The 24,795-nt window shown below is 38.1% G+C and overlaps 1 protein-coding gene across 3 annotated transcripts in view; it reads right to left on the reverse strand.

Moving 5' to 3' along the window:
- The window catches only part of arhgef7a (Rho guanine nucleotide exchange factor (GEF) 7a), a 49,875-nt gene extending 26,548 nt beyond the window's left edge, over positions 1 to 23,327 (reverse strand). For 2 of the 3 annotated variants that reach the window (XM_030125180.1, XM_030125181.1), the window contains exons 1-2: positions 22,863 to 23,027; positions 14,918 to 15,001 (exon numbers count right to left, since the gene is read on the reverse strand). In XM_030125180.1, the coding sequence (XP_029981040.1) occupies positions 14,918 to 15,001; positions 22,863 to 23,027 (249 nt within the window). Of the gene's footprint in view, positions 1 to 14,917; positions 15,002 to 22,862 lie in introns of all 3 variants that reach the window. The other variant, XM_030125179.1, reaches the window with a different exon arrangement.
- Between the last annotated feature and the right edge of the window lie 1,468 nt (positions 23,328 to 24,795).

Raw genomic sequence — 24,795 nt, forward strand, 5'->3', positions numbered from 1 at the left:
AGAGACAACAGAAAGAGGAGGAGACATTAGAGCAATAAAATAATTAGCGGGTGAATTTTTTGCATTAAAACCTAATCACAAAATCCAGAACAACAGGGCTGTGTCATCACCCGGCCACGTTGCCAGGTTGCCAATCGATAACTCTCATTATCTTTGACAGTAGAAGAGGCTGAAACACACCAGCTCAGCAGGCACACGGTAGCTACAAATAGACTCTATTAACAGTGTTCCTCCACAGCAGCTGAATTATGTGTGTTACAAGAGGTAGAGCCAGAGGCAGAGGCTGAGAACCCTGGTGTATTCACAAAAAAGCACAAGCATAAAAAAGAAAATGAGATAATATTCTGGAAATATTCTATTTTCAAACCTGAATCAGCCATTCCTGTGCTACTAGATGTTCCAGTCAGGGATTCTACAAGTTACAAATGGTTAAATTCAAGAGTTTTTAACACCATTAAAATGCAATTTAACACCTATTTCACATCTCGTTGCACTGGCATGACATCTGGTGTTTTGTGAATACAGAAAAGGTCTAGATCTCTCTTGGGCCCTTTTCCAGTGGCTCAATGTGGCTTTGTCAAAAACCATACGGAAATGAATAACACTTTTTTTTTTTTGACATATTCTGCTATTATTGCCACAACCATAAAGTGTTTCTGATGTAATGCAGTTGTAAAAATGTAGACTATAATTAAAAAATAGTAGTGGTAATAGTAAAAGACTACTTTTTAATCTGTATTCGTCATTGTAAAAAAAGCCTTCACATACCAGTTGATTTTTGCTGCAAAACAAAAATAACAAATATCTGTTTTCTTTAGTTCTGTAAATGCACTGAAACTGTGATTTATTCTCCTCATATTCTGTACAAACTAATCATGAAGAGCTTCTTAAACTGTCACCACTTTGAGGAAAGATATAAGGGTATCTTTTGGCTCCAGACAGTTTAGTTTTTCTATTTCTGTCCTAAAATGGCTCTTTAAATTACAAAGGTTGCCGACCCATGCTCTAGATGGAGGCTTGAACTTGCAGATTTCTTTTTAACAATGACTATGTTTTTCTGATTTCCCATGTCCTAATTTGAGTATTTTTTTACGCAATGTACAGCAAGCTTCAAATATAAATTCAGTCATTAATGTGAGTGGATTTTAGACTTTTTGGGGATCTGCATAAATTAAGTGCAGTTTTTTTCATTTTCTTTTAGTTCTTTTTTGGGCTGAAAGACAAATGAATGTTCCCTAAAGTTTAGTTAAGTTCATCTAAATCTGGAAAAAAGGAAATCGATTCTTTCATTAGTAAGTGACTAAGTGACTTTGGAGAATTCATTACTGTTTTGGTGACTGACCACTATGACTAACAACTATTTTCATTAAAGACAAAAATTCCCAGATGAAGATTATGTAATCGATATGCATTGGTAATGGTTATAGATAATAAATGACTTTGACCCATCTTTGGCTGTTACATTTTTTCACTTTGTTCTTTCTGAACACTGACCACTAATTATTTTGCAACAATCCTTTTTTTCCTGTGGTTTTTCCAGCTACTTGCATTATAGATTCATTTTCAATTACTTTTTTTGTTTAACCAAAAAAAGACTCAAAACTCTAACGGGAACCAAAAGCATCTACTGAACTAAACTGTTTAATACCTGTTGATCCACTATTCCTATCAATTCATGTAAATAACTGGTGTAAAATACAGTTTGTCATCTTTTCATGGTCATCAGATATGACCCATTTGGACGTTCAGAGGCTTCGTAGTTACCGTGGAATACTGTCATCTTCTACAACATTGATTCACCAGTAAAACCCATTGAGTTTGATAAATGACAGTGGATGGAAACACTTGGTTTTATGTTCAGTTAATGATATCTTTGTTGAAAAAGTCCCCTTTTCTTCACTCTTCTCTGGTTTGATATGATAACCTTCGAATGAACTGAGTTTTCATGAACGTCTAAATCAAATATAGGAAATTAAATTTACATTTACATTTATGCATTTGGCAGATGCTTTTTTCCAAAGCAACTTACAAGGGAAAACCAATCAAATCACTCAATCAATCAAATTTTATTTATATAGCGCCAGATCACAACAAAAGTTATCTCATGACACTTTATATAGAGAGTTGGTCAAAACCAGACTCTAAATAAACAAAAATACACAATTTAGAGTGAAAATGCAAAATATAGAGGATAATATTATAATAAATGGTGATAAATCACTTATGAAAAGTTAACTAGAGAGAAAAATTATTTTGGGAACTGCCACAAAAGTAGCACTGGGTCTTTATGGGTTAATCCTTTAGCCTATGACAAAGTTTACTCAAGAAATCATTTGTAATTTCCCAAACTTTTTCATTAATTACTACATAAGGAAGAAAAACAGTAAACGTTCACATTGAAGAAACTTAAGAAAATGTATTTATGACTTTGTTTTTCACAGGATTTGTTGACCACTAGTAAAAAGCAGAATAATGCTTGCCTTATCCTTTAACTGCAGTAAAAGTGGAAGCACTGTCTGTATGAGAGCGTGACCACCACTGGCCTCTTCGTCAGTATGAATGGCATTGATTGTATCTCTGTTGATGACTATAGTTGTCCTCGCTCTTCCTGTGCAACGGCTTCAAGTGATTAGACCCTCGCGGTTCTGTAATGTTGAGGGTGAGCGACTGCAAGATATGAGTCTCTTTCATCTTCCGCTCTGATTACAGATATACCCTGAGGGGATGTGTGTGTTTCCAAAGGACACTATGCCTGTGTGTGTACAAACTAAAGGAAGCAGCGATGTCCTTGGTGAGCATTCATGTGGAAACAGCCTCAACTTTCACTGGGACTGTGACCATTAAGTGTAACTTCTTTTGATGGCAACTTCAAAGTGTATACTCTTCAGCTGTCTTAAAAGTCAAAAGAAAAGTTAAAATCCAAATTAATACTGTTTGATGAACCCCATTTTAATTGTTGTCACAATGGGGGGAGTTATATTTATTTTTGTGCAGCATTTAGGTGCTTTGATGGCTCAGTGGTTGTTGTCACGTGACTAAAACAAATGTATTTTTGCAGAATTTTGGAGCAGTATTAGTCCTGTTCTTAAAGTAGAAAACAATTCACAGAAGCATGAAAGAAATCCGATTATCCAATTCATTGTCAACATGCATTCTCAGTTTCACAAGTAATAGATGACCTCCACTTTTGAGAAGTTTATTTCCAACAAAAAAGTCTCAGGTCAAGTCAATATGGTATGTTTTCATCTCGACTTTCCTGAATGGTAGAGAAATATTAGCAGAGTTTTTCTGTTCTTTTAGCTAAAGTTTTGTGTAAAAAACAATATATCAAATCAAATACAGGCGTGGTGGTGGTCAAGACTGGGATGGTAAAAGTGACTCATAAGATAAGGTAAGGTAAGGTAAGGTAAGGTAAGGTAAGGTAAGGTAAGATAAGACAAGATAAGATAAGATAAGATAAGATAAGATAAGATAAGATAAGATAAGATAAGATAAGATAAGATAAGATAAGATAAGATAAGATAAGATAAGATAAGATAAGATAAGGGGAAATTGCAGTGTTACAACAGCAAAGTACAAGAGCAGCAGTGGAAAAGAGTTCCAGGATCAAAAATATTTAAGATAAGTAGAGTAAAAAATATGCAAAATATAAAAATAAACATAAACATAGAGTATGCATCTACTTATCCTGAACTCAATGACAAAAACTAGAATAATAATCTCTTACGTACAGTGAGTGATTAGCAGTAAGTGACTAACTGGTCAACTACTCCCAGACTGTTATGGTCATCCAGATGACACTACGGGGACCTATCCACTCAGATGGAGACCACCTGACCCAGTGGGGTATATACTGTACCTATGCACCTGAATGACCACATGGTGTTTTGCATCATACTCTGTAAAATGTGTAAACTATGGCGGTGCAAGTGACTAAACACGCTGAACTCTGTTAAATACATGGGACCAAAGGAGCAGGTTAATAGTCCACTTTTGCCACGTTTCCACTACGTGGTATCGGCTCGACTCGACTTGGCCTTTTCGCATTTCCGCTATGAAAAAGGACCTGGAATCTGGTACCCGGTACTAGTTTTTTGGTATCACCTCCACCGTGGTGCCAGGACTGGGGACCAGATACTAAAACATGACGTGTATACACTGCAGACCACTGATTGGTCAGAGAGTCGTCTCTGTGACCCACCGTTTTACAAAAACAGATGCAGAAGTTTACAGTAAATGTAGCGGCAGGTTAATCCACATGACGACAGCCTGCAAAACTACACCATGGTTTGTCGAGGAGGTTCAGACATAAAAATTCAGCGTGAGCTTGACGAGAAAACGCGCAACAAGCGAGTTTATTAGCAAGTCTCTGAGCAGACAACATGGAAGTAATGTTCCACATCGCTGACATCCAGGCACTTTAAAGTCGGTTGTATCCTGTAATGGAAATAGTCTCCAGGAATAGGACCTGGTACCCGAGTCGAGCTGAGTTCCACGTAGTGGAAACGCGGCATTTATGTCTCTTCCTGAATCTGGAAAGTGTCTGTATTTCCCTCAAATCCACTTGGAAACACTGAAAACTATCCAATCACATAAGAACAAGAAAACAAAACTAACTCACATTGGCTGAGGTGATTCTTTACACCCCCACTGAGGACACAGCCTCAGGACATAAAATACAACAAAAGTCAAAAATGCTAGAAGTCAAACACCCCTCTTCTTAATTCTAACGTTGTAGCTCCTCCAGTCCTCACTTCAACTCCTCACTTCACGTCTTTATGACTCCCAATCTACATGAAAGCAGAGGAGTTCAGGCGAGAGAGAAGCAAACTCATTTTAACAAATGAGACGTCCTTGCCTCGCGGCCATCCATTAAAAACAGTGTCGTCTCAGACCTGAGTAACAGCTGCATCATCTGTTAGTGTCACAACGTACCAATGTATTTTAGGATCTCTGACTTATGGCTGTTCATCCAACTATTCATTTGACATAGGGAGGTGGCATAGGGAGGTCAAATTATTTATTTAACACATGCAAGTTTGATTGCGCATTGATCATTTTAAATGACTAATGCAACTTAAGACCAAGGAAAAGTTTCCTTTTACAAGTCCTGCTACTGCAGTGGTCTGTAGAATCTAAACATACTTCACTCTCAAATGTTTCTACTCGTCTTTGTCAACTTCGTTTTTTGTAATTTGCTGATACAAACACTGCAATTTCCCCACAGCGGGGTCAACGAAGTTACACATTACAAATCCGATCAGCAAAAAGACTTCTGTAAAGCTGAGTGATATCCTCCTCCGTCCTCAGAGGGCCTTTTGGGGAACTGAAACATCCTTCAACATGGAAGTGCATGATTGATTTCGAGGTCACGACTGAGGATCAAGGAGTCGAGGAGTTGAGGGGGTGAAAAATAAATTGAAAAACCTGAGAAGAGCCAACTCATTTGGCTGGCGCCCCACAACCAAGAAGTTGAATTCACATGGAAATGAACTAAATACAGATAAAAAAAGTGCTGTTTGCTGTAATTAATGCATATATTTTATGTCATTTTTATCCCTTCTTTTACATGTCATTTTTTTGTGTGGGTGGTGCTTGTGGCCCCCTATGGACCAGCCACCACTGCACAAAAGACTCTGTGAAATACAACTGTGAATCAGTAAGTATGTTGATGCTGTGTTGACCATAATATAGGGATTCAATCTCAACATAATGCAATCTGCTTCAATACTGTAAACTAGGGATATCCCGATCGAATCTAAAGATTGGTATCCGCTGCCGATCTGGCATTTTTTGAAAATCGGATCAGATTTAGTTATGACATCGGGCCGATCCGGACCTGGTTTGGGGGGGCACTACAGCAGGGGTGGCAAACATACGGCCTCCCAAAGGTTCTAATTTGGCCCACAGTATGAATTTGGAAAGTACAAAAATTACACTAAAGTCATTAAGAGTCAAAGGTGTCATACTTGTTTTAGTTTAGGTTTCACATTCAGCCCAAATGTGATCTCAAGTAAAATAACAGCATAATAACCTACAAATAATGACTCCAAATTTAAATCAAAATTTCGTAGTAAAAAGTATCGTGTCGGATTGGTATCGGCGGAAGTAATCATAAAAAAAATTTTGATCAGAAGCAAAAAAAAATCCAGATGGGGACATCACTACTATAAACCCAGTGAGATATGCAACTTTTGGAAAACTAAACACTCCTATATGCACAAAATTCTAAAAATGCATGAGATAAAAAAGGTTTAGCCTATACGCAACAGTCAGGCGGTTAAAAACATCTAATTTTGGCCACAAATACTTGCCTGTAAATTACTAATCAAAACATCAATACATTGATTTTGAGAATCAACAGTGTCAGAAAACTGCAGGCGTATCAGTGTTTTCTTGTATCCGTAGTATTAAAATATAGTGAATGTGGAAAATCAGTATAAAAACTGTGAAACTGCAATTAGATGCATTTCAGATGAAGGCCTATTTTGCTGTCAGCTATGCTTAGATTAACTGGTGTTAATTTAGTGGCGAACAGAGCATTTTTAAAAATAATATCTTATGTCGTCATTACAACATTGAGCAATGTCATGACAAACTGCAGACTCTCGTCATATCGTGCAGGCCTCTTTCACAGTGAAATATGATGAATGTTGTGCTTAATAACAAACACCACATAAGAGGACAAGCTTAGACACGTACCCTGTGCCTCAGAATCGCAGTCATGTAATGGTTTGTCAGAACAGAGTGATTCCAACACCCACTGTGACTCAGTGAGCTCCAACAACATGGGGAATTAGCCCTACACTTGTCATGACTGAGGAAATGAATGTTCACCTGCACCAAGGGATACTTAAAGTAGACAACAGTAATTGGAGCAGTTATATATTAGCATTTGCAGAGAGAGTACACAAGTAAACTCAAGACTAAACTAGAAGCACTCGGAGAGCGCAGACCTCCGCCAAGGCTGATCAGTGGCCCCCCCCCGTGGGCCCCCCCACCCCCGATCACCACCAAAATTTAATCATTTCTTCCTTATCCCATTTCCAACAAACCCTGAAAATTTCATCCAAATCTGTCCATAACTTTTTGAGTTATGTTGCACACTACCGGACAGACAAACAAACAAACAAACAGACAAACAAACGAACAAACCCTGGCAAAAACATAACCTCCTTGGCGGAGGTAATAATAGAAAAATATTAGGAGAAGACTGAGTATTTAAAAGGTGCTCTTGTCCAGATCCATGTAAACTTACAACATCTACAGTCGTGGAAAAAATTATTACACCACCCTTGTTTTCTTCAATTTCTTACTCATTTTAATGCCTGGTACAACTAAAGGTACATTTGTTTGGAAAAATATAATGATAACAACAAAAATAGCTCATAAGAGTTTAATTTCAGAGCTGATATCTAACCATTTTCCATGTTTTCTTGATCATAACCAAAATCACTTCAGTTCTTAAATCAATAGCAATGGCATTGTACTGCCAAAAACAGTGTTTTTAGGCATTCCATGTTTTCTTTTCTGTCTGTTTTAGTCACATGATACACACAGGAGTTAGTACTCAATTGCATAACCATTGTTTTTGATGACTTTTTATGGTCTAATTATTTTTTCCACGACTGTAGAAAACATTCTCCTTTAATAATCTGACATATCTATGTTGTCATGACATCTTTTTAATAATATCAATGTTTTCTTAGAACACTCTCATAATTAGTATTTTATCATTTTCCATGAGTGGGAATGGTATTTTTTGCATTTCAGTTTCAATGAAAAACATGTATAAAAATAATGGCATTGGCTGGATTCTGCAACAAAGAAGCATATTCCATTATATCTGAATATGATTTGTAGGGCTGGAAATGTATGCACCACAATCTACCAGTATACTGTACAACTGAATGCTGCAATATTGTGATTATAATAAAATTTCAATCAAGTGTTAAGGCCTGGTTAGCATCTAAGGCCATGTCCACACGAAACTGCATCTTTTCCTATCTGATCTTTTTCTTTGTCGTTTTCAAAAAAGTGCTCTGTAAACACGAAATCGAATCAGGAAATATCTGCGTCCACATGAAACCACCAAAAAACACTGAAAACGACGTAGTATAAATGCCAGGTCTGTATGTGGCGCTGTAATGCTCTCGGAAAAATCGGAGAAGAATACGTGGAGCATGTGCATAAAGCTTGCTTGGTTCTACCGGGTCTCTTCCAATATTACCTCCCGGTTGACCCGCTCCACGGTAGATCCAAAAGTATATAGTGAATAATGTTAGCTATGGTTGGTTGTTGCTCATTGTAATGAAAGAGTAGCTGAAGATTTTGATTCATGTGTTGATATGTGTATTATTGTTAGGAAATGAACAGAGTTCATTTTTGTTTTTGACATGGGTATTTTTACTGCTACAAAAAGGACAGAGTTTATTTTGATGTGAAATGCTGTTGCAAAATGGACAGGGTCTATCCTTGATATGTATATCATTTTTGTGTTTCGTGCTTAGTCAAAATTTAGTCTGTGTCGGATATTTGAGTTACTTATAAGATCTGACATAAGAATTTAGGGCAGGTAGAAGGATGGGGTGAGAGGGTGGGAGATTATAAATTAAACTTCATCCCGATCCTTTTTGAATGTTTTCCTTTGTTTTTTTATAAATCTTTTGTGGTTTGATTTTAATGTTATATTTGAAATAAATAAACAAACAAACAATATTTCCAATAAGCTCAATAGCTGCTGTAGTATGAGCACTACTCTGTAGTCACCTATTATTGTTGTTGTTGTGAAGTGGCGTCTTGTTTCTGGGGTGAAAGGTTAGAGAGGTCAGGCGATGATGTCATCCTTTTAGAAAAATTGCGGTTTGGTCGTACAGACAAAGACGCAAAACTTCAAATGTATCCACTCTGTGACCCGGTTTCAAAAAGTTGCAATTTCAGTGACTGAAAACGTCAGTTTTGTGTGGTCGAAAGGTGTATCCGATACAAAATTTTTGCAGATATGACCGAAACCGTCTTCGTATGGGCAGGGCCTAAGTCAACACAACTGTGATGTTAGGGCACAATTTAAACCAGTGGTTCCCAACCTTTTTTGTCTCGTGACCCCATTTTAACATCACAAATTTCTGGCGACCTCAGACATTCAAAACAGAGATTTTTTTTTTTTTTTTTAGCTAAAATTAATTTGTTTTTGATCATGTAATAGTTTCTGTGTTGCAAATAAACATTCATTTTAGACAACATTAAGTCTATATAATGTATATTATTATGGACGGAGGCAGAAAAGCCAGGTGTAGATTACTGCACAAAATGAGAATGTTATTTTCCTTGGTCAGGATATGTACAGTCAGTCCAGCTTGGATTTACAAGGCTGACAATTAATACTGAAAAAACAAGAACTCAAACTATGAATTATGAACGAGCTGCAGCATCTGAAACTGACCACAACGAACATTTGAAAGATAAACAGTACCACAGTGCTTCAGTTTCAGCTGCACAGTTTGTCATGTCTTTTATGGGTTGGGATCGTTTCTGTAAACTCACCATATATTTTTTATTAGTAAGTTGTTGGTTTTTTTTATTTTTATTAATTACTGGAAATTTCAGGCAACCCCATTTGAATTCCAGGTGACCCCACGTGGAGTCCCGACCCCAAGGTTGAAAAACACTGATTTAAACCCATCACAACTGAGGATATTTTCTGTATTAACTTCAGTTACCTGACCTTCATAAAAAAAAAAAAAACAGAGGTTACAGAGAGTTACTATTCCAGACTCAGGGACCAGAGAGGTCATGGGAACTCTGAGGATTACTTCCTGTGGTCACACATATCAGAGGTCACTGGTCATGACCAGCAGCTGTCTTCAAACGTCAGAGCACCTAAGCAGTAAAGTATCTGAACGACATCTTTATTTTATTTGTAAATGTCCCAAGGAGGTCTACAAAAGAGCATGGGTAATATGTTCATACTCAGCCAAACCCATGGCTTATCTCTGTTAAAAAAGAGGCAGGTCAGGACTGTGAAAGCACGGTGCCTATGTGTCTGCTCCACTCAAATAAGCGGCCGCTGCTGTAATCTGCAGCCGTGGCTACCTGGGGTGAGAGCCAGCAGTGCTCTGGCCCCTGGAGAATATCCATCATTCCTCTACAGTTGATGAGAGGGAAGACCGTCATGTCCCAAACTGCTGTAATCCTGTTCACTAAAAAAAAAAAAAAAGTCACATGCATTTGAACTCAGTTTTTCCTCACGAGAACCAAATAGTCTACGACAGGAAATGAATTTGGTATAAACTACAATCTCTCTCTTTCAGAGCACCGCAGTGGAATCAATACGAACAAACTCACAATGCGCTGAGTGATGAGAGACGCTGTTAAATACTGCAGTGATCATATATATGACTTCTTTTTTATAATTTTTTTTTTTTAAGTTATTCTATGTCTTTTAATCTATTCTTGTATTTTACTCTGTTATTTTGGTTTTTTATTTATTTTCTGTACAGCACTTTGGCCCACTGTGGTTGTTTTAAAGTCTTTTACAAATGAAGTTGGATTGGATTTTGATAAATAAACTCACACTGATCACTATTTCATTTGACGAGTCAAAGGTTCGCGTATGACAGCATAGTGTAAATAAAACTGTTCTCCTAATTTCTGTTTTTGTGATGTGTTTATCATACACAATCATGTGGTGATGACATGAATTAAAATACAGTCAATAGCTTTGTACTAGTCAGCGCTAAAAGAAGGAACAGATTTGATGCAAACACTCATTATATTTCATGTGATGATAGAAAACATCTGCTCTTTGTTGCCTATTAACCTCCATTGTTTATTTCACAGTCACACAGAGAACACTCTAAGACATTATGCAGTATTTTGCAGCATTTGAATGCCACTTTGCTTTCTTCGCAACAATTATGATGCAGAGGGAATGTGACAGATGCACAACTTAATCGCATGACTCCAACATGCATGGAAAGACGACTGAACAGAGATCCAGAACGAACATTTAAAGCGTATACATGACTGTTCGGTCCATGTCAGACATGATCTTATATAATAAAACAACGGTGTAATTCATGCTTTCTGGTCATGCACTATAATGAATGACTATCAGGTCGTCTTCTTAAGGTTTTTCCAGAGGCTTCAGTGATGTGTTGGAAATCTGACCCACTTACAGCTATCCTTGGAATAAAATTAAATTCATGCATTGCAGTTTTACTTGGAACGGTGTAATATCATGACTGTGGAAGATGGACTCGGTACTTATACATGATTTGTGATGAAGTGTAATGGCAAACATGCATCATCTGAGGAGACGGGTTGTATAATGAAGACAGGGGTGGTGTGGTTTGAGACCCTATAGGGATTTTTTTCTGGTAGAAGGGCTAAGATGATCTGTATAAGAGAATGAATTTCTCTGTGTATGTTCATCTATTTCTTTTTAGATTTTGTACTTAACTGAACTGTTGCATTTGCTGTTTCTTTAAGCTATGAACATACAGTACTGTGCAAAAGTCTTAGGCCAACTTCAGTGCTGTTGTTTTTGCAGGATTGAAATGAGCACATATTTATTCTCACTCTCTTTTCTTCAGATACAGCAAGAAAACACAGAAAATATGTGCACAGCCTTAAAAGACACAAAAACTGAAGTAAATGGGTTCTAAATGTTAAAGTTACTACTTAGTGTGACCTCTGAGCCCATGACAAGAAGCAGCACAAACAATTAGAAACATCTGATATGTGTTGAATGAAACCTGGTATAAAGCATCAGAAAATGAATGCAATAAATCTCACTTTACCCGAACAAAATGGTTAAAAACATATTAGGTGTGTGTGTGGGGGGGTCACACGAACTACTTCCTCTTTGGTTTATAGAAGTTGTTTTTCCCTGAACCTGTTGTTTTTACTGCTGTACATACTGCATTTCACAAATATCCAGATTGGATCTTAATACAGAGACTGAGAAATGCGTATGTGTGGTCATTAGAACTTCACTAAAACAACAAACCTAATATTGGCCTAGGACTTTTACACAGCTGACAGACGTTTCACACTTAGGCGGTTCGCACCTGAAGTCTGGATGTTTCGCCTCGCGAGCCTACTGGGCATAATTAGCACGGTTTCTTATCATCTGGTGAGGGTGGCAAGGGGTAATCTCTGTAAGACCTCCCCCCAAAACTGTCACGCAGCTATAACATTTTACAGTGATTTTGATGCTTCATTCATGCCATAGCACATTTTAAACTGCTCCCCCAGTACATTAATTAGTTTAGAAGATATTCTAAATATGTATAAGATAAATTATATTAATTTCAAGATCATGAGATCTACATCACAAATGACATGTGAAATGCTACTTTCAAAGTTAATGGGAGACAAACTAATGAAACTATTCATCTTATCAACAAATTGAGGTTGGATTTCAATCATGACACAGTGTCAAATCTGTCATGTGAAAATAAAATGTTAATAGTCTTATTAAGGTTGAATAAGGAATTGGTTAGAAGCCTAACATGCACTTCTATAATTATTAATAAGATGATGTTTCATTAATTAGTTTAGAAGAAGATATTGTAAATATGTATAAGATAACTCAAAATGCCTTTATCCCAGGGTTCAAAACATCCAGGCCGGGTGCGAACCGTCTAATGCAAAACGTCCAGGGTCTGAAAAGACCTACTTCCCTTTTACATAGTACTGCAGTGGTTCCCAACCTTTTTTGCCTTGTGACCCCATTTTAACATCACAAAATTCTGGCGACCCCAGACATTCAAAACCGAGACTTTTTTTTTTGCTAAAATTAATATGTTTTTCATCATGTAATAGTTTGCTATACTATGTTGCAAATAAACATTAATATTAGATGACATTTAGCCTATATAATGTATATTATTATGGACGGAGGCAGAAAAGCCAGGTGTAGATTACTGCACAAAATGAGAATTTTATTTTCCTTGGTCAGGATATGTACAGTCAGTCCAGCTTGGATTTACAAAGCTGACAATTAATACTGAACAAACAATAACTCAAACTATGAATTATGAAAGAGCTGAAGCATCTGAAACAGACCACAATGAACATTTGAAAGATAAACAGTACCACAGTGCTTCAGTTTCAGCTTCAGAGTTTGTCATGTCTTTTAAGTATTGTAATTGTCTCTCTCACCATATATTTTTTATTAGTAACTTGTTTTGTTTTTTTATCACTTACTAGAAACTTCAGGTGACCCCACGGTTGAAAAACACTGCAGTACTGTATATAAAAAAAACACATTACATTGAAATATGTATCTGTACCTTTACTTTTTTGTCCTTCACTCACAACACACACTAAACTCGTTCCGCATAAAACTGACAACTATTGCTCAACTCCTTTGCCAAATCACATCCACACTGTGAGCCAAGACAAACAATCAAGGCCCTTTCCCAATAAAGTCATGACAAACGTCTTCTGCTCCCCTTAGTATTTATCCACCAAAGGCCATGTTCCACTCACTGTGGGTGACAGCGCTGTGTCTCGGCCCATGTCCAGCTCTTGTTTAGTGACTGCAGACTTAGCTGGGACAGACAATGCTGCAAACACTGAGCTGTATTGTTACACTAGGGCTGGTTCAATGACCCCTCTATGCATCGACCAGCACAAAACCTTAAACAGCACACTGTCCTCGATTTGCTTTAAGTCAATGGAGGCATTCTAGCACCACAACCCATGTATCTAACCCCACCTGGTACAAGCTCAGACTTATTATAAATAACACTGTAACTACATGTCAGAACCAAAGCTACTGTTACATAACCACTGATTTGGATTGTTTTTAGTAGTTTGTATGAGTATTATTATCTCAATGCTTATATTGAATGGAGAGCAGATGACCCAGATAGCAAAATCATTATGGCTTAAATCTGGCCCAAAACTGGCATGCCATTTTGGCAAAGTTCTGGGTGGATGTATGGGCCCTAAATGGCCCAAAATAGCCAAAATTCACCCAAAACTAATTGCAGACTTTCAAAATATAGCCATAATTGTCCCAGAAAAGCCCCAAATCCCCATAATCCAGCCAAAAAGTAGCCAAAATGGACCCAAAGAGATGCCAAAATTCACCCAAAATTTGTGTTGATCATGCTTTTAAAATGAAGTGTGGTTTTCTTCTGGGTAGAAATTCCCGCTCTTTGCGCAGTGTTTTGGCTTTACAGAAACATGCCAAAAACACAACCAAAAAACATCCATATATGGAATAAGATGTTGCCGCTCTAGTCAATCTTCTGTCTTGCCATAAACATGCCATACCATCCCTATACTTGATCCTGCTCTTTGCCCAGTCTTTTGGTTAACCAGACATACGCCATAACTCAGTCATATGTTGCTGGTGCCTCCATATCTATTATGGATAACCTTAATCATACCATAGTTAAGCCTAAAGGTTTTCATAATGCCAAAAGAAAGCCAAAAATGCCAAATTTATGCCATAATACTGCCAAAATATTTGCTATCTGGGGAGACACTAAAGGGACAAAGAGGACAAAGCTTTGCATTATTTGGACACAAAAACACACAGTTTGATGCGTGTAAACCCTTAAAGTGAGTCTGTGTCAAACGGATGCGCCTCAGTGTTATAATTTATGAATGAGTGTGACTGGGTGTTACTATAATGTTCCAAAATAAACCACCACGCGATGGATTAACACTCAACCGGGAGATGGGTGATTGTTGTGGGCTCTCAGTTCACTCCTCCTCCCTCCACTGTCACGGCTCCGTCCACTCCATTGTTTATTGTATCCACTTAAAACACGAAAGCGCAACGTTTTACGCACCATCCGTCTCCGGTGCGCGTAAAAGTGCAAAAACAAAAAAACAAACAAACAAACAAAAAAAAAACAAAAACAAGAGAGAACCCCAGATGTAAAAAGGCACTCACCTCGACGCGGAACGATGTGCAGCCTTTGAGAAACTCCTTTATGTTGCTCAGACACTCACCGTCGTTCTTCGGTTCTGGATAAATCTGCAAGACGAAAACGCTGGTTAGAGAAACACACCTCCAGGTCACCCTTAAGCTTTCACACCGCAGGTCTCTGTCAGTTCATCAGCCTGATTAAAGTATCTTCTTTCCCGACGCGCATTCTCCTCAGTCCCTGTTCGCACTGGGCCTGGAGCTCCGGGACGCACAACACAAATCCCGCAGCGGGGAAGTGGAAGAGGCTGTGGTATTGGGTAGAGGGAAATGACGTTGACAAATAGGGTTCCCCATCGGTGCTGCTGCAGCCTATAGATGCACTGCTTTTTGAATGACTTCTTTACGCACAGTGGATAAGAAGAAACGCACATAAAACATATCAGTTGCACAAATTTGGTACTCACTAACCATTGTTCATGTTGAATAAACGGTGGTTAGTGAGAGATAATGACAGATGGTCAGATAAATGTTGATACTGCTTCAGATTGTGCACAGTTTCCAGTCATTCAATGCAAATCTAAACTGACTTATTTTTATTGTATCATGGAAATTTCTACAATAAGAAATAAAAAAAAATTGCATTTTAAAATTATTGGAACAAAAAACAAACAAACAAAAAGTTTAAAAACACAACAGAAAACTTGCAGATCCAGTGGCGGATCCAGAAAAAATGGAGGGGGGGGGGCTATATATACATACATATGCTATATATACATTTATTTATTTATTTTATTGTTTTGAACTATTTTTAATAGGGATGCACCAATACCACTTTTTTCCAGACCGAGTATTTACATTTGAGTACTTGCTGATACCGAGTACCGATACGAGTACTTAATAATCCCATTCCAGTTCTTAGTTCCTTTTGTTAATGTGCTATATTGTCGTTTTCATTAGTCTGACTGGAAAAAAGTACTGCTACTGGCATTTAATGTGTTGGAATGAGCGTTTCTCAATTAATCCACCAGGGGGCGCCGCTCTAAATTAACCATACTGGACAAATACCATGAAGAAGAGTAAGGTTTTTTGATAAGAAGAAATTCAGTAATAACAAACATGGAGATGACAGAGGTAACACTACTGTCATACTAATATTGCAGCGTTTTCGCTGGTAAGGTTTAAAAGCAAAGCTTCAGCAGGTAGAGAAAAGAGAAATGAGCCATAAGTTTCATTTTCATTTGGATCGGATATCTTTTACGAGTACGAATACAAGTACACACACTGAATATCGGAGCCGATGCCCAATACTGGTATTGGATCGGTGCATCCCTAATTTTTAACTATTTGATTTTATTGTTTTGTTTATAGCATTATTGTAGTTTTATGTACTTATGTTTTTATGATGTGCAGCACTTTGGAAACGTTCTCGTTTAAATGTGCTATTCAAAGAAAGTGGATTGGATTGGATACATATGTGATATCCTTCTCCGAACTGTCATTTCCTACAGGAATTCAGCAGGACTGCTTGCTTTGTTTACAAACATACAATGCATTATGGTCATATTTAATTATATCAACTCTTGAATTACTTGTGATTTTTTTGTGGACTTGCTATTATAATTATTATTATTATTATTATTATTATTATTATTATTATTATTATTATTATTCAAGCCCTAACAGTGGTGGTTTACATTTTTTGCTACCACTTCCACACTATTTTTACTCCATTCACCTTTCAGATCACAGCTATTTGATGCTGCAACATATAGGGCATTATGTTGCTGCACACTGTGCAATACATGGATTTGTATGTTATCCTATCTAGTTTTATCTATTATTAATGAGTTTTATATCATATTTTCATACAGATGCACTTTCCCCTGCTTGTTTAATGTGTATTGAGGATATGGTTGATTGTGTGGGTTTTTATGTTACACATATTTATTTTGCATATACAATACTGTACAAAACCCCCATGACCATCACAAGGACTAAGTGGCTCAGTAAATGGATGGATAGATGGAAGGACCATGCATAAATATATATGCAATATGTGGCCTAAGATATAAATCTTAGGCCACCTTTAGTTTTGTTGTTTCCGCAGGTTTGAAATTAATAATTTCTCATTCTCTTTTCTTCTCATGGAAGATGTGCACAGCCTTAAAAGACACAAACACACACACACAAAAAAAAAATAGAACTAAATGGGTTCTAAAGATTAACGTGACTGTTTAGTGTGACCTCCGATCCCATAAGAAGCAGCACAACAGTTAGAAACATAATGAAGGAAACGTGGTTTTATATACCTTATATGTTCTGAACATAAGGGTAAAATGTTAAAGGGGTCATATTTTGTTAAACCCACTTTTATTAGTCTTTGATTTATGCCGCGTTTCCACTATGTGGAACCAGCTTGGCTCGGCTCGACTCGACTCAGGTACCAGATACTATTCCTGGAGACTGTTTCCATCACAGGACACTACCGACTTTACAGAACCTGGACGTCAAAGCGATGCAGTGCGTTACTTCCGTGTCGTCTGCTCAGAGAGTTGCTGATAAACTCGCTTGTAGCAGGTTGTCCCGTCAAGCTCATGCTGAATTTTTACGTTGGCCACCAAAGACTGAATCTTGACCAACTGTAGTGTAGTTTTGTGGGCTCTCATCATGTGGATTAACCTACCGCTATATTTACTGTCAACTTCTGCATCTGTTTTTTGTAAAACATTGGGTCACAGAGAGAACTCTGTGACCCATCAGTGGTCTGCAGTGTTTACACGTCACATTTTAGTATCTGTTATCCTGTCTTGGAACCTCCTTTGGTGATACCAAAAAACTAGTACCGGGTACCAGATTCCAGGTCCTTTTTCGTAATGGCAACACAAAAAGGCTGAGTTGAGTCGAGTCAGTACCATGTAGTGGAAACGCGGCATTATTTATGTATTTGGGAACCTTAATAGTTCAAAAAGTTTGAATTTGAACCCTCCAGGTGCTGCAAAGCTATTTGTATATTCATTTTGGCAAAAATCAAGTGGATTTCTACAACCTGCTTTAATTCCTGCTTAATTTGTTACCTTTATAACTAGTTATGTCCCAAAATTTGCACATATAAAGTTAGGACTTCCGACGAACATTTCTCCAACTATGCCATAATTGTTTGTCAGCAGCAGTGGTTGTAGTCCAAACTGAGAATATGTCCAAACTTCGAGCCGATTACCTAAAATGCTCAGTTGTTGGTTGAATGGGACAGAGCAGCACAGCCAGCAACCTGGAGGAGGTGGGGTGTGAAGTGGCTCATGTGCATTTAATGGGCCAGCACTAAAAACAACCTTTCTGGTGTCATTACTCAGAAATAGGGTTGAAGATTGACTGAAGAATTCAGACCCAAGCATAGCATTTACAGTTTATGCAGACCACAGGGAAATGTTTTAAAATGCATGATTCCATTTAAAAAAAAGCAAAATATCACTCCTTTAAGACATGTTAAGTGCAAAGGGAGGTCACACTAAACACTACCACCTTGGTTTCTAGTAGCTGTTTTGTCCCTGAAATGTTTGTTTTTACTGCTGTACATACTTCATATATATCCAGATTATATCTTAATAAGTATGTTGACCTGTGGGGAATCATGGGTTCTAGATCCTGGACTTCATCATTAACAATAATGAGGGTGGGATGCAAAAAGGGGGGGTGCTTTTAAAATCCACATCCCAATCCTGAGGGGCAACATCCCGGTCCCCCAGCATGGGTATTTGTTGTGTATTCATGCATGCTGTACCACATTTGTCCAGCAGTCATCGCCAAAGCATTCACACGATTTCGGGCATAGCAACATGATTGTAAGGCTATTGTATTCCAAAATCACTACATCTCCCAAAAATATTGGTCCTTTCAACTTGCCGTTTTTGCTAGTCTCTTCCTTGACCAAAAATACATAAGTACACCAAACTGCAGCAGTCAGCTCTTTCTGGATTTTGTGTGATGCCTGAGACACACACACAAACAGAGTCCACTTCCCTTTTATGATACAGATATAAAGACTGAGAAATGCATATGTGTGGTCATTTGTACTTAACTAAACCGACAAAGCCAAAGGTGGTCTTGGACTTTTGTACAGTAGTGTGTGTTTTAAACTGCACTGGGACAGACACCTGTAATTTTGTTGTATTTGAAACACAACACATCTTATCAGAAAAATTAAATGGTCTTTTGAGGCTTCAAGATAAAATTCAATGCTCAATCTTAAGCTAAATGACCTGTCTTTTCTTTCACTGTGTCCCCCTAGAATTGAAAATGGACTATTTTTCTGAGCACATGAAAAGTTGACCTTTAAAAGAAGCATGGTTCCCACAGGACAGCAACGCTCAACACATGGTGGTCTTACAGCAGCAATTTCCAAAACACTTAAATGCAGTAAAAGTGTCACACAAAGTCCAGCCAAAAAAAAGCATCACTAGGATTTAACTAAGTAAATAGTTTAGATCCTTCCACTGGATAATCACTGGGGTGATTAATGTGTTTCAGCTCTAACACGTTCTTTAACCCTTTAACTGATGCAGTGAGTATCGTCTCATTTCTTAAACAATCATCAGTTTGATAGAGAGCATAAATATTGGATTGGAAAAAGGTCATATGGTCTGATGAGTCCAGATTGATCCTGTTTCAGAGTGATGGGCTCATCAGGGTAAGAGGAGAGGTGGGTGAATTGATTACCCATGATGCCTAGCGCCTACAGTGATTCAGTTGGTCTGGTCTGGTTTTAGAAATGTTATGCGTCCACAAAATGTTGGAAATAAATGTTGTGAGCCTGCATAAGATCATTGAAATGGTACCATGGTGAATGACTGCCATAATAAAAGCTAAAGGCAGTCCAACAAAACATTAAAGTAAGGAACTTTTTTTTTTTTTTTTTGGCTAGAATGTGTTTCTATAAGTATCACACAGAGAGGGACCATTTTACTGCACAATGACTTCTTTGACTTTTCATACATTGTACATTTTGGTAATACTACTTCCATACTTTTGCTTATTAAGACTATGAACACAAAACTTTTACGCATAGCTAGTATTTCCACACGGTGGTATTAGTACTGTTACTGAGGGACATGCTGATATGAAGGTCATGGTTACTGATATAACTGAAATAATAGCGATATATCAACCTACTTTGGTAAAATTACCACATTAAAAACTGGACTCAGTATTGGTGTAATGAACAGATGACATATTTGGGTTAATAAAGAATCTTGACCAGTAAAGAATTAACTGACCAATGTTTACTGGTGAATAATCTAAGTTATTTTCATTGTCAATAAATCTCTTGATTTTTTTTTTTTTTTGATTAGCTGATTGATAATTTGATAAAAAAAAAAAAAAAAAAACACCAGACAATGATAAAGAAGTGTTTCCTCATACCCTGATCTGATGTCCTTAAAAGTCATATTAAGTCCACAATGTAAAAATATTGATTTAACTGCCCCAAAGAGGGAAATGAACCAGAGAGTATTTCTCATTTAAGAGATTCCAATCAGAAATTTTAGAAAATTAAATAACTGACAAAGAATTACTCAAACCAATTAATTATCATAATATTGACCGCTCTAATCTGGTCCAAAATGTAATCAAGCATTGTCTCATCAGCAGCACATCAGACCTTTTCACTGAATAAACATATCAATCCACATTATAGAAAATGGACTATGACCAATCTGCCAGACTGTGTAAATTGGTAATGAATTCTATCTTATCTAATATAATGGTAGAATTTCACAGTATAGCTTCTTCCTTTCCCACCTAACCCCTTTCTTATATAGACATACCTATTCCCTTTTGTCAGTTTTTCTCACCTGCTTGCATGTCTGCACACTTGTCAATCTTGTTAAATTATTTTGAGCATATGTTGCACATATGAGAGAGTAACATAAGGATTAATAATGAACATAAGGATTAGAAATTAACAAATAAAGGGAGAAAAGAACATTTAGACTGGTTGAAATTGAGTTGATGTTACATGACGGGCTTCAACAGGAGAAACAAGGAATGAAATCCCTGAGGCAAAGAGAGATGTAGCTATCAAAAAACAATACACTACAACACTGGTATTCGTCTAGTGGGAATCATCGCAGCGTGGGAGAAACAGTCTGAACTCAAATCAGATGAGGGCCACATTTGGGACAGATATGATGAGATGTTCTGTGGCAGGGCACAGTCACCTTTTTCAGTATTATATAACCATGACATGTGGAAATGTTGAAGAAGCACAGGAGATACACACCAACAACTGGGGAGAGTTTACCAGGTTTTGTAAATGTTAATTACAGGTTAGTTGGGGTAAAAGCATTATATTCCATTGAAATAAGGTGCTGCATCTTTATAAACAGTGTCCAGATAGCAAAATCATTATGGCTTAACTCTGGCCCAAAACTGGCATGCCATTTGCCATGGCAAGCCAAAATCAAACCAGAAGGAAGCCCAAATTCACCCAAAACTAATTGCGGACTTCCAAAATATAGCCATAATTGTCCCAGAAAAGCCCCAAACCCTCATAATCCAGCCAAAAAGTAGCCAAAACTGACCCTAAGACAGGCCAAAAGGAGGCCAAAATTCACCCCAAATTTGTGTTGATCATGCTTTTAAAATGAAGTGGGGTTTTCTTCTGGGTAGAAATTCCCGCTCTTTGCGCAGTGTTTTGGCTTTACAGAAATATGCCAGAACACAACCAAAACACATCCATATATGGAATAAGATGTTGCCGCTCTTTAGTCAATCTTCTGTCTTGCCATAAACATGCCATACCATCCCTATACTTGATCCCACTCTTTGCCCAGTCTTTTGGTTAACCAGACATATGCCAGAACTCAGCCATATACTGCTGGTGCCTCCATATCTATTATGGATAACCTTAATCATACACAGTTAAGCCTAAAGGTTTTCATAATGCCATAAGAAAGCCAAAAATGCCAAATGCATACCATAAAACTGCCAAAACATTTACTATCTGGGTGATGTTTAGCAATATATTAGCTCTTTATGCCCCACAGGTCTATATTTTAAAGTGTGGGAGGCCAGGTCGTGGTTCTTTTCTCTGTAATTTTGTGAAGCCGTCCTTTCATCAACATTAAAAGCTCCCATGAAAAGGAATTTGGTTATGTCACACAAATTATGCAGCAGTAAACAATTCTAGGGGGAAATGGAGCAACATGAGCTGCCATTTGACAGGCAAATTTCTCCTGTTTGCAGGCACACAGGCAGCCATGAACAGAGGATCCTCCTTTTCAGAAACATTGCCTCCTTTAGGCAGATGTCTAAAGTAGCTGACGCTATAGGTTGACAGACACAAACACTGCGCTGTTTCTTTAAATGGGGAGAGGGTCCATCTATGTCTGTGCGCCTTTGCAGTCAATGGCGGCCCACTCTTATGGTCTGTGTACAGATGACTGATCATACTGTGGATCCTAATGCACTGACATACAACCACATCGCCGTGGATTAAAGAGGAATTTACATCAGAAGCATCAAACGATAAAGCAGATTTGTTTAGTGTTCAAACCAGTATTAAAACATGACACGACATCCTCATTCCAAAGCCCAGACCGCCTTCACCACAGTGCATTTTCAGGATAATTATTATTATTATTTACATCTATCTGGGTTGCTTTTGCTGTGATGTTGCCTATTTTACAGCAGATCCATAAACAGAGGAAGCAGAGGCCTCCTTTCTTTTTTTTTTTTTTTTTTGTCTTTTTTTTTTTTTTCTGGCTGTCATACGTATGCTTCTGCATATAGGGCTGTTTTCGCAGACAATAACCCGGGCTGCCGTGACCTACAAAAGAAATCGCCTCATGGACCAGTGGGCAGAAAAAGAAGCCAGACAACAAACCGCGTCGGTTTACGGATCTGGGCAGCACAGACACGCCGACGGGGCGGGCGGGTATATGCGGAGGGGAGCGGGGGTGGATATAGCCCTTACTTTCTCCGTGGACCCCGGGCTGAGCCGCTCCAGCAGTTTACACAAGACCACCCCATCCTTCAGGGAGCTCTGCAGAAACGCTTCAGGATCCGAGATGGTCTTCTTTGGTGATTCCAACACCCCCAGCGTAATCAACCATGTAACCGTCTGTTCCGCCGAATTCATGTCCAGTCACAACAGATCCTATTCAACAAAGCGGCTGTGTTTGGGTCTAGAACAGATCCTGCCCCGGTTACACTGGCATCTGTGCGTTACGACACAAACATGGTACATCCAAAATGATGCATGAGAAAAAAAAAGAGGCTGCGGGGAAAAACCTCCACCTCCTCTGGATGCGGATGACGGCCGGGCTGGTGGAAATTCAGCAGGTCTGGTTTCCTCCCTTGAATGGTGTGTTTTTCCCCCTCTAACCTGGCAAGCTGTCAAGTGCGCTTCACTGTGATGCGTTGAGGCAGTGGACTGCATACATGCGCATCACAGCCGCCAGCCACTCATCCATTGGATGACATCACACAAGAGGGACAAGCCAGTCCAACCAGTTGTTAGGACACTTCACTATGACATGAATAGGCTTTCTCTGCGTGGCTTTGCATATCCTGTGCTTTTATCCGTTTATTATAGGCACGCCACAGGCTATCTGTTGTTATCTGCTGTAAGCTGTGGTGTTTTCAATAGGCCTCCAAGAAGAAAAGGGACAGCAAGTCACATTAATGAATACTTATTCCAATATCTACATTCATTTAACCCACGGGTGTCAAACATGCGGCCCGGGGGCCAAATCCGGCCCTTGGGATGACTTTGTGAAATGCAAAAATTACACTAAGATATTAACAATCCTTTTAGCTCAGGTTCCACAATGGGTACGGTTACATGACATTTTTTAAATCCGATTTATTTTTCCAGAAGAAATTAATTCGGAACCAAAGTATTTTCTCTTCTGTTTACATGGAAATGTTAAACCCGAATAAAGGTTTACATGAGAAACATTTATTCGGTTCTCGCAGCCCTTCTGTTAGCTTAGCTTAGTATAGTCACTGCATTTCCATGGTCACACGAAGCCAGTTTTTTAAAGGTGCTGTAATTACCTCCACCAAGGAGGTTATGTTTTTGCCAGGGTTTGTTTGTTTGTTTGTTTGTCTGTCTGTCTGTTTGTCTGTCCGTTAGTGTGCAACATAACTCAAAAAGTTATGGACAGATTTTGATGAAAATTTCAGGGTTTGTTGGAAATGGGATAAGGAAGAAATGATTAAATTTTGGTGGTGATCGGGGGTGGGGGGGCCCACGGGGGGGCCCATTTCCAACAAACCCTGAAAATTTCATCAAAATCTGTCCATAACTTTTTGGGTTATGTTGCACACTAACGGACAGACAAACAGACAGACAGACAAACAAACAAACAAACAAACAAACAAACAAACCCTGGCAAAAACATAACCTCCTTGGTGTGGGGGGGCCCACGGGGGGGGCCACTGATCAGCCTTGGTGGAGGTCTGCGCTCTCCGAGTGCTTCTAGTTATTGAAGTGAATGTTTGATTGGTTGAGTATATTTGTATGACTGTACTGACATGAACATACTGTTGTGGATAATTCAGTTACTGCATTGTGGATTGTTGTGGTTCGATGTTAAAATTAGGGAAATAGTATAGGCTGATTGTTGTATTAAGCTAATGATAAAGGTGTAAAAGCACTGAGGGGTAGGATTAAATAAGTTTATACTTCTTCCTACTCCTTTTCGACCATGCAATATTCAGACTTGTATGTGCTTGAGGATAGATTCTGTCCATTTGAATGTTATTTTGTTTATGTCTTGATTTGCTTTGTTTTGTCTTATTTTTCTTTGCATGTTTGAAATAAAATAAATAAATAAATAAGTAAATAAATAAAGGTGATTTGTTGTCTTTTGTAAGCGATTTTGTGAAATCAGAGTCTCCCT

This window comes from Sphaeramia orbicularis, chromosome 21 (genome assembly GCF_902148855.1).
Source record: "Sphaeramia orbicularis chromosome 21, fSphaOr1.1, whole genome shotgun sequence".
NCBI lineage: Eukaryota > Metazoa > Chordata > Actinopteri > Kurtiformes > Apogonidae > Sphaeramia > Sphaeramia orbicularis.